At 38.0% G+C, this 12,025-nt stretch overlaps 1 protein-coding gene across 3 annotated transcripts in view; it reads left to right on the forward strand.

Annotated features, from left to right (window-relative positions):
* LOC103717727 (short-chain dehydrogenase TIC 32, chloroplastic-like) overlaps positions 1-11,378 on the forward strand; it is a 38,750-nt gene extending 27,372 nt beyond the window's left edge. For all 3 annotated transcript variants that reach the window (XM_026808696.2, XM_026808698.2, XM_039126801.1), the window contains exons 7-8: positions 3,440-3,495; positions 10,997-11,378. In XM_026808696.2, coding sequence (XP_026664497.2) covers positions 3,440-3,495; positions 10,997-11,155 — 215 coding nt within the window. In that variant the 3' untranslated portion in view covers positions 11,156-11,378. The remainder of the gene's footprint in view (positions 1-3,439; positions 3,496-10,996) is intronic.
* Positions 11,379-12,025: the final 647 nt, after the last annotated feature.

Here is a 12,025-nt window from a genome sequence, read left to right on the forward strand (position 1 = left end):
AATTTTTTGATCCCAACCCTAAATTGATTTTTACGATACTATGAAAAGTAGGAAATACTGAACTCACATCAGACTAATTCTTTAGAAGAAAAAACCATGACACATAGGTACAATCATCAATGAATGAAACAAACCAACGAGCCCCAGATATATTAGGAACAGTAGAAGGCCTCCAGATATCACTATGGATGAGTGGAAAAGGAACAGTTGTTATTTTATTGCTTATAGAAAAAGAAGTAAGTTTGTGCTTTGCAAGTTCACAAATATCACAATGAAGAAATTTTTCATCAATCCTTTTAAATAACAATGGAAACATAACATTAAGAATGCCAAATGAAGGATGTCCTCGACGAAGATGATAAAGCCAAATCTTCTCTTTATTTGAAAATGAAAACTCAGAAAGCAATGACAGATAAATTATTCTTAGATCTATTTTGCCCACTTGATTTTTCAAGATAGTAAAGTCCATCTTCCTCCCTAGCACGTCCAATCATCTTCCCAGTTCCCTGGACCTGAAATACACAATTTGAGGGAAAGAAAGTAACACTACAATTCAAATCTTTTGTGAGCCTATGTATGGACAAGTGGTTAGTGGACAGTTTTGGACAATGAAGAACACTGTCAAGTTTCAAAGTTTGGTTTATTAAAACACTTCCTCGGCCAGCAACTGTTATTAATGTACCATCGGCTGTGGCTATTTTCTTATTGCTAGGACATGGACTGTAAGAGATGAATTTGTATGATGAATGAGTCATATGGTCTGTGGCCCCTGAATCAATGACCCAGGAACCCAAAAAAAAGGTTATGCTTGAGACGCTAAGGATACAAGGGGAAGGATCCTTACCTGAGTGCTACGGAACAAGCACTTGTAGTAGTAGGCTTTTCCAAGGACCCCAACAAATTCCTCAGCTTCTCCATCTCACTTTTATTGAATTCTCCATGCTCTTGTGGCATGTCCTCCTTTCCGGGCTGTGTGTAAGTCATATGAGCATGCCCCCTTTGCTGTCCATTCTTCATGGTCCAATTTTTGTTGGGCAATTGCGGCTTTCCATGAAGCTTCCAGCAGCACTCTCTCATGTAGCGAGGCTTTTTACAGTATGTACACTATAAGGCATCCTTGCTTGTGGTTTTAGATAGGTTCGGTCCCTCATTCATGCTCATAGTCGGTTGGTTAGGGGTGGAATTTTTAAAACCTGCCCCTTTTGAGACCATAGCTGATGCCTCAACAGCCTGAGGTTCCACCATTACTCCTCTCCGTTCTTCTTCTGCTCGGATTATCGCAATAGTCTCATTTAATGAGGGTAAATCATCCTTTCCAAGAACTTGTACTCTAACCAGATCAAACTCCATATTTAGACCTACAAGAAAATCATAAATCCTATCTTTCTCTATGAGTCTTTTCACCATGGCGGCATCATTATTGCATTTCAGTATTAATGCATTGATAATGATCCATAGCAAAAAAATGGTAATTCTCAGGGAGTTCAAAGCTCTGATACCATGTGAAGAATTGGAGAGAAAATTATTCTCCTTCTTATTCAAATATGCTGCACAATTTTTTGAATTTATATACTTAGGGAGACTAACTAAAATAGGAAACTATCCCAACTTAAATCCCCATAATTAAGGGATTGATCCCCACAATTAAGGGATTGTGATGACTACAAAAATCCCCTAAATAAAGCATAACAATTTGCACATAAATACAATGATTCCTTGATTTCTTATTATTACACACACATAGTTTCCTTATTAAGAAGAAACCGTATTTTTGCACAGTAATAATACTAAGTCATGACCTTTGCTAAATTCATGATAAAGTATGATTTTTCATCAATGTCTTGTACCAATTCAAAAACTTTAACACACATCGAATAGGATGACTAAGGCACTTAAATTAATAGTCTTACCATATTTCTTGAACAAACATAGTGTGATGTCAATAAAATGAAAGAAAAAAGGAACAAGGGAACTTTTGAGGCTAAAATAGGCCATACCGAGGATATAACAGCTGTCTAAAATGTATCATACCCTTTATCAACTTGGCAATGCAATATGGCGCATAGCATATCCACCCTTGGTTGGTATAAGTCTGACACTAGATGTGTCAAACCCTGGATTAAACATTTGTAAAGCTAGCAGTCAGTGGGCTTATTAGATCCTCTCTAGACATACTCAGGGATCAAGGAATTGAGAATTTCTTTTCCAAACTGCTTTTTATGTAGCTGAGGAGGTTGACCACCATTCATAGTTTTCCTCCTCAAAGATTAGGAGTGTGCTACAAGTCATTAAGAACTGAAGAACATGTTGAAGGTATGTTTGAAAATAGAACTCTTTGATGTTTTATATATATTGATCTAAAAAGAAGCTAATTAGATGTGGATAAACTTGGTGTGCTCCATGCTAGAGTGAGTACTTGAATCATCTTCCTCATCAAGGCATTTTACCATCGATCAGGCTATAGAGCAAGAACTCTTTAAATTGCAAAGCCTCCATGGAAGGATTTAGCAAATTCTAAAATCAGTTATCAGTTGGACTACAACCGTCCAAAAAAATTGGTGTTGTATTCCCTGGCCAAGGCAAATCTAAGCAAGAGAGGAGCTCACTACAGAACTTTTAAGGCTGGTTAGGAGGTTGACGGAGTTATCTTACCGATCACCATTTTAAGTTGTTTTAAAGAGAAATCCTACCCTAGACTTGGAAAGAGTCTAAATGAAGATGGAAGATTGGGACTTTTGATATGGGGAGCTGGGTTCATCTCCACATAAATGAGCAAAAGAGCCAAATGAAACACTGCCCCAAATGAGTGGTATTTTAGTTATGAACCAAAACATCTCACATGATTATCCACCCAATAAGCTGGCTGGCTGTTCGTTATGTTTTATAATTTTAGCATTATAAGTGCTACCTTCTTATTCTTACTTTCCTGAGTAATAGTAGTGGAATGTCATCATACTGCATGAACTCATGACCTGAAAAATATAGCCTCTGCAAATATATGAATTATTCTCCAAAAATTTCTCATTAGATTATTTTTGGTTCATCTGTAGCATTGTGATTCAATTCTTTACAGCTTAGAACATTTAGTTGGAATCACATAAATATATTTGCAGATAAGGGAGTTGGAGAGAACACCTGCTTATAAGTTTAGCTATAAAATGTATTGTGTGAACTTTAGTAGTTTTCTACTGAGGGCTGAATCTCCTGCTAAACATATAAATGGGAGATACATACCCCATAAAAATACAGCATATGGATACCCCAAACCACAATAAAACAATAAGAAGACTAATACCACGTCAACCATTCAAGCTAAGTCATATCATTTTTTCAATATCAATTTGTTTTTCAATCTCTTGACTTGTGATTTGGCACTAAGGATGCCACTGGCATTGAGAAACTTAAATGCTAATATTTTGATCGTTTTTGACTGTCACAGGTATTGTCATTGCAGTCAGTAAATTTGTGATGAATGTGATGAAAAATGTTCAACAGGTGAGTGGAGTAGGCTTCGCATGTATTTTTTTTGATGTTGAATGTTGTGGTTACATCATGCAGTACATGGCTACATGCCTTGCTGTTAATAAATATCTCTATTAGGATATTGGAGTAAATGTTTGATCTATATAGTTAAAAGAAATATACACTTGATGAAATGCATTTCTTGTACTTCATACTATGGTATATTTATACAAAACTTTCTTATGTGTTAGGTTAGATAAGTAAGGGCGGTTTGTGTGCTTGGAGTACAACAAAATGTTGTCTACCAGGTTATTAAAAGTTTTATTGGATTATTGTTTAAAAAGTAACTGTCTATCTATCAACTACCAGGTGGTTTTCCATCCTAAGTATTCATTGGTTTTGAGAACAACAGAGCAGACCATGTCAAAGCGGATATGTTGAAAGCAATAAGGGATAGATGTTATATATTAAAAATTACCATGACACTCAGCTCTTTAAAATTCATTTGGCTAGGGTGCATACCTAGTAGACAAACAACAATTTACCCTTGTTGATCATGGCAAACCTCTTGGGAATTATTAAACAAGTAAATGGTCCATGTTGACTTAGTCAAGGCCTGTTGACATTAGATAACAGTGCATTAAACCCCGAAAGGCCAAAACACAACTATACATGATAAAATCAACATCAAATTAACTGGAATCAAAAATAAGATTGTAAGTTGTAACTGTTAAGAGGAATTCACATAGATAAGCAAATGGTATTATATGAGTCAAATCCCTCCTGTTAACTAGAATTATTTAAGAATGACCTAGAACTGACAAAGATTACATAAATGCATTTAAAGAAATAAAGAAAAATATGTAAAATGATAGTGAAAATCCAAATAATAAATAAACATTATCATCTATCATCAAATTCAGTTGGTTTTGGCTGAAGCTGGCTGGAAAGCAGTAAAACTGGCCAAAACTGGACCAAAACTGATCAGTCCCTGACTGAAATTGGTGAAAATCAAAACTTGTCACCAGTTTTGATTCAGTCTTGGCCAAAAGAATCTATTTTGGCCTGAACTTAAAACCATGGTATGATAGAAAAGCTGAAAGCATGACCTGTTTGAAAATGACAAATAAGCAGCATAAGTTGTCTTTCAAATATATCATCGAAAAAAGTTGTCTTTCGATTGTCCAAAATGAACACCAATTTTACATCATTTCCAGCACAAATTGAAAAATTCCTATGCCGATTTCAAAGTTTTAACCACATCTTTATCTTGTGGATTGCATGGGACAACCACTAGGGTTTGCATCTTGTAAATACCTCCTTGATCTTTGCTCATGGGAAACCACCTATAAACTTGAGTAAAGGAAAGTTAAATCTTAACCTTCCCTGTCAAGGATTCTGAGCTTCTAGAGAAAAGGGCACCAGAAGATGGCATCTGAGCAAAGGAGCTGAGGCATGGCCTTGAGTTGGTAGCACGGACTTGCCTTTCCTTGCAATCTTCTTCATTTTCCTGTTAGGTACAATGACCTTGTCATTCTGTTTTGAATGCAGAATGTTTCTCATTTCGTTGATCGCCAAAATCTAGAGCTTGTTTGATCCCTTCCATTATACTTCTCTTCAAGGAATTCTTTATGGAATCTTAATGGACCAGTCCATATTGACTTGGATCAATCTTATTATGAATTTGGTTTGACTGGACCAGTTATTCAGTATTGCATACTGAAATTGTTGAGAGGGACTGCAAAATTGGAAAGAACCAAGGTCTGCTGTACCGCCTGATATAGGGCATACCGTATCGGAAGAATACCGGCACAAAACTCAACTTTGAATCGGTACAAGCCCCGTACCGTACCGTACCGAGGCGTACCGACCGATACCAAGCCGTATTAAAGTGCGTACCAATCCGTACCGAAACATACCGACCTGTATTGAGCCATACCGGGATAAAAATTATAAAAAGTAGCTAAAAAGCTATTTTATTACATAATATGTATCGTGTCATACCGACCGTACCATACCGAACTGGTAAGATACCGATACGGTACCCTGTACTGAAATTGCGGACCTTGGAAAGAACTATTAAAATCTAACAAGTGGGACTGCTAAGAACAAAATATTTATTTTCTCAGTGGGTGACATGATAAAATATGATAACTAAATATTCATCATATTATCATTTATCTTTATTAAATATACATATGTTTAGTTAGAACCTAACTAGTGAAGGTTGATGTCTTAATGAATGTTGAAACTTGGAAGGTTATTGACAATACAAAACAATTTTGACTTGATTTTTTGGTTTAAAATTCTACAATGATGCTCATGCTATTTTGGCATTATACATGTAGAATAACCCCTTTGATATACTATGTATAAGTAAAGTTAGATGAAAGCATTGTGTGGACTTCCCTTCCCCAATCCAGAACTAGTCGACCTTTCATCACAAATTGAAGCAGAGGAGTTACAAGGAACATGCAAATTGTTTCAAGTAAATTTTTGTCATATTATCTGAACTTATGGTGATTGGAATTTCTTCAGATCAACCATCACTGCTAATCATGTACAACGTCAAGATCATGTTGCATCAAAATCATTTGACGATGTCTTTAAAGAACCATATTTCTTTATGAAATAGCCAAGGTTCATTAGGGGATTACATTATTGACTTCTAGCACAATTCAAATCATTTGGAGGTGATATAAAGTTGCAAGATCAAGCTACACACTTCAAAGCCTAGCAATCTTAAAGTGAGGATCAAATAAGTCGAGGATGAGTACCATGTAGCAGAAGGATCTAACATAGGAGCAATGGATTAACCTATTGTGAGGACCCACACGGGCATGTGTTTAGTCCCCAAATTGAGCGGTGCATACCTTTCTTACTTAAGCAAGTCCAAGGACCATAAATAATAACCTTCTAGATAGCTCTTTTTAGGTGAGGTCCTAGGTTGTTACAAGTGGTATCGAAGCCTACCTATCCCACAACTCATGTGACTAGGGGCCATTGTGGCAGGGGCCTTTTGGATTGGTCTCTTCCTCTGGTGACAATGCATGCTTAAACAGGGGAATGTGTAAGGCTGTATGATGGAATGTTTTTAGTCCCACATCGGATGTGCGCTGGGAAGGCCTTGGGTACTTAAGGAGGGCTAAAGATCCCAAATATAACCTTTTGCATAGCCCTTTTTTGGAGATCCTAGATAGTTACAAATGATATCAAAGCCTTTTTGGGATGACCACTAGCTGATAACGGTGTTTGGGATTGGACACTTTCTATGGCAAGGATATTAGAGTGCTTAAATAGGGAAATATGTGAGCATCCGCATGGGCTATTCAATCCCTTGTCGGATTGTGCATTAGGGAGGTCTTGGATACTTAAGCCGGACCAGGGATCCTAAATAAAAACCTTTAGTAAGCCCCTTTTGGGGAGGTCCTGAGAGAGTTACACTTATTCCAAAGCAGCCCACTGTGGTGCAGTCCATATTGGGCACAAACTATCAATCTATCATGCTGAAAAATACCAACATGTGCCATGTCATGGTGGGGAAAAAAGATTGGCTTGGTGTAGAGGAATACCAAGTCATATAGATCATGCTGAACTAGCACGATTGATATAGGTTGATCCATTTTGATAATCAGAGCACCATAGGGTGCATGCATGAACTGTTAATCCAGTAATAATTTGTTATAGGACAACAAGATGGCATGGATTGGCAAGGAAGTCATATTCTGGTCAAATAGCATTTAATATTTATTAAGTAACTGATTTTGATGCTTATGTCAAAATGATGAGAAGTTTCATAAAGGTGGATTTAGAACATTTAGTCAGCATGAATACTCATTGCATCTGTCTCTCAGAAAGTTGTAATGCTTTAATGTAAAGGATATGAAGGTGCATCTTGTATCAATATAAAGGCATAGAATAGGGAAAGAAACACTAAATATTATCCTTAGATACCTTCTGGTCTACCTCGATCTTCACTTTGTCTTATAGTTGGAAGGCAGAGCTCCCATGTATCCAGCATTATAGGTTGTTAAAATCATGCCTATTGCAATTGTCACATCAGTCTCTCTTTGTAATAGCCGCTTTATTTAGGCTACTGGGCCGCTCGAGAGGACAAGGCCCATTAAGATCAAGCGAGCCCTGTTGCTCACAATAGGGAGGAGAAAACTTCCGACTAGAGTCTTCTTCCTCCTTCGATATCGCCGGACTATGGGAGTCCTAGAGTAATCCAAAGACCATCCAAAAACATTGGAAATCATCTATTTAAGGCCTTCTCCTCCGCCTTTGAGTTTCACCACCGGAATCGCCAAAGATCGTCGTCGATTCCAAGCCTTCTTTCCGAGGTTCTTCCTCCAATTTCCACCGGGAACAGTCGTCGGAATGCCTCGCTGGACTGAGGTAAGAGTCCTTCATTTTCTTCTCCACCTTCTTGAATGTTTTTGGCCTCCATTCCTTTTGGTTTGAGCCGGCAATCGCCGAAACTTCTTCCGAATAGGGCACCTCTGTTTCCTCTCTCTTCTTTTTGTTTCTCTCTCTATTTTTTCTTTCTAAAAGATCTATAAAATCCAGTATCGGATCCTATCAACTTGATCTACGAACTCGAGTTGACCCCTGTAAACGGCCTTGATTCGCCCTGGTGCCCAGGCTGCCTACTGGACCAATCACCCTAGCCTTGTTAAATGTCCCTAAAACCTTCATTGATGAACCATATTAATTAATCTTGGCCCTGATTGAGTTCAGTTTATTGAGTGAATCGTCTAGACCTGACCCAGATAAAACTACTGTACCCCCAGTCAAGTTTTCTCATATTACTTTATTAAAGTCATCAATTAAAAATTAATTTTGCTGTTAATATTTTAAATAGGGCTAGTAGTGTCACCTAGCGAAATCTCACAATCTAAGACAAAAAAGGCAAGTAGATCAGACACTCCTCATTATCTTCAAATTATCATGTTTTTTCTATATAAGATTTCTTGTGGAAATGTCATGTTTTCTTAAAATTATGGATCAGCATATATGTTATGAAAATCATGCTTTATTATGAAAATAATTCCATAAATATTTTAAAAAAAGTAGTTTTGTTATGAAATATGAATTTGATCATGACATTTAGTATTTTTCATCTATTTATATGTATGTTATAAGTAAAGATATAAGTTTTCTAAAGGCTCTCAGATAGCTATGTATGATCTCTAGAATTGAAAAAATCGATATTTAGAGTTAGCAACAATATGAACATAGGCTCTATCAGCGGGTATAAAGTTGGCATACGAATCAGGGCAGAGGTGACCTATCCAGTAGACACCGGGGCATGGATCTCTTTCTCTTCTTCTTTTTCTTCTTGCTTCTTCCTTTCTTTTTTCTTCTTTCTTGGCAAAATAGAAGAGAAATGGGCAGCTGGTGGCTGTAATCGTGGTGGTCCGGCAAGGTGGCAGTAGCGGTCTGCAGAGGGCCGCCGGCGGTGGCGGCCAGCCGGCCGAATTGGGTCTTAGAAGACCGAAACAAAGGTGCACTATTTCAGAAAAAGTTCTGGCGATTGCTGGCTCAAACCAAAGGGAATGAAGGCCCAAAACATCAAAGGGGAGAAGAAGATGGACTTTTACCTCAGTCCGGCGAGGCATTCCGGTGACTCTTCTCAGCAGAAATCGGAAGAAGAACCTTAGGAAGAAGGCTTGGAATCGACGACGATCTTTGGCGATTCTGGTGGAGAAACTCAAAGGAGGAGAAGGCTTTAAATAGATGATTCCTATGGTGTTTGGCTGATCTTTGGATCACTCTAGGACTCCCGTAGTCCAACGATATGGGAGGAGGAAGAAGACTCCGGTCGAGAGTCTTCTCCTTCTCCCTATCGCGAGCAATAGGGCTCGCTTGATCTTAATAGGCCTTAGCCTCTCAGGCCGGCCGATTAGCCTAAATAAACTAGCTATTACATTCTTCCTCTCTTAAAATAATTTCGTCCTTGAAATTAACCCACTTTCATTCTTTGACAAATAAGGATACTTAGTCTACTACTCCACCAAACTTTTGCTGGGTAACTCTGATCTAACCCAACTCTTTTTTACTCATCCTATGCATGACTTTAGGAATCATAAACCTAAGCTTAAGTTTTACCCATTACTAGACTTTTAAGCTTAACCCATGATCAAACCTATGGCTTTGATACCATATTTCTCACGCCCCAGATTCGAAGCATGACATGGCCATGCTACCGAGGGGTATAGACCACGATAACAGAAAGCCAACATTATATTTATCTTTCAAATCCATCTCAAATATAATAAAATAAATAGAAATTCAATTTCATTATCCATTAAATGCAACCAATACTATTTCAGAGCGTCTAAATCCAAACTTAAATACCAAATCCATAATCCTCAATATTCAGAAAATCATTAACTAAAAAATTTTATAGTCAATTAAAATACTAAAATTCTTCTACAAAATCACCAAACTTGCTAGCAGAAACTCCAATCTTGGACCATCTTTCATTCCTATCAACTTTATTTGTCTCAAGAGAAAAAAATAAAAATAGTAATGTATAAGTGACACAGTTCAGTAAGTAAAATCTTACTCTATCTTATCAGATCAAGCATAAATTTTTTCATGTCAATACATCATTTAAAAAAAATAAAAGATATTACAAAATCAAATATTTTATAGTACAACATATTAAAACAAGTCATAAAGCCGATCATGCATGCATAAATCATCCATATTTCAGAAGTATGGTTCCAAGTTTATTTTGCAAATAAATTCATAAATCATCTTGCTGCCATCTAGCCATATCTTAGTTCAAAATATTTGTGAGGACTTGTGCGAGCATGTGTTTAGTCTCACATTGGTTATTCGCCGAGGAGTTCTTTGGTGCTTATACAAAACTAAAGAACCAAAAAAATATCTTTCAACTAGCCTTTTTGAGTGAGGTCCTGGATTGTTACAAATGGTATCAGAGGAAAATCGATCCATAGCCTATGTGGACTAGGGGATACTACAGCACGGGTTCATAGAGGCTGACCACGGGCCTATCGTGGTGCTTGTGATTAGATTTGAATATATTTGAATCCTTAGCCTAACGAAAACATCACAACTTGAATGGAAAAAAATATATGAGGACCCGTGCGAGTATGTGTTTAGTTCCACAACGATTATTCGCCGAGGAGATTTTAGGTATTTATATAGGACTAAAGAACACAAAAAATATTTTCTGGCGAATCTTTTTGGGTGAAATTCTGGATTGTTACACTCTTATCATCCTCTTAATTCTAAACATGCCCTTCAAAGAACCAAAACCAACAAGATAGGATGCACTTCCTCTTATAGGTTTTGCTTATAATTATAAAAATCTCAAAATCCATTAAGGCATTATAACTAATGAATATATGCTAGACTGCCACCTGAAATGTTACTTCAACGTGGTCCATCCCTCTAAGCTTGTCAATCAATGAAATATGATTGAAAACAGTAACTGGTTTGGTTTCATTTTTTATCTTAGCTTGAGTTGACAGCACGTCCCCATGGTTTCATTTCTCTACAGGGTGCGGCCACAACATGTTACTTGGCATTGCATCCACAAGTCCAGGGAGTGAGTGGCAGGTATTTTGTTGACTGCAATGAAGCCAAAGTTAAATATCATGCTGCTGACACAAATCTGGCGAAGAAGTTATGGGATCTTAGCATGGGTTTGATCAGTTAATGTGAGAATACCAATGTTATTGCTTTCTTTTCAAATGCTGGATGTGGGATTTGTATAAATATTAGAAATTTAGTAGGAACACAAACTGGAGGAAAGGACTTGAAGCATGGGCTTCTAACTTTCTTTGCATGCTGCATAATTTTCACATCCTGATTATGATTTATATCATGCTGCTGACTCCTTAATCATTTTACATGGTACAAAGCCATGGTATGTCAAAATTTCATGATGAATCTTAATTGGGGTCCATCTCCTGGTTGTGATGTTCTTCGGAAAAATTTGAAAATTGAGAACAAAGGTAGAAGTTTAAAGGAGAGGTCCTCTCAAACCAAGCCAGGCTTGTTCTTTGCTTATGTGACCTACTGGCAGCTGGAATTAGTCCATGTTTAGTAACAGATCTCTATACACTAGAATCACAGTCCCAGCAACAGGAATATCCAAACTATGGACTTCCCATATCACCTCCAGCCATTGAATGTAAGTCAGGCTGTCACGCCCCCACCTCTGCGAGGCACGTGAGGCACCTAGTGCCCACGTGGGGGCTACATGAGGGGGGAACACGGGGCTTCCCTGCCAGATATTGTCCGGTTCTGGGGCTTCCCTGCCAGATATTGTCCGGTTCTAAGGCTTCACGCAAGCGTCCTTCACCCCTCCCCGGTTTTGTTTTCTACCCAAAACGCGTCTGCAGGATTTGGAGTCACCCGCCTCATATGCTCAGGCTCTAGAATGAGTCTTTCCGATGTGGGACTATTGGGCCTCACACCCTTCCCACCATCGGACAAGAGCCGTCCTCGGCTCTGATACCAAATGTCACGCCCCCGCCTCTGCGAGGCACGTGAGGCACCTAGTGCCCACATGGGGGCCACATGA

This window comes from Phoenix dactylifera, chromosome 5 (genome assembly GCF_009389715.1).
Source record: "Phoenix dactylifera cultivar Barhee BC4 chromosome 5, palm_55x_up_171113_PBpolish2nd_filt_p, whole genome shotgun sequence".
Classification (NCBI taxonomy): domain Eukaryota; kingdom Viridiplantae; phylum Streptophyta; class Magnoliopsida; order Arecales; family Arecaceae; genus Phoenix; species Phoenix dactylifera.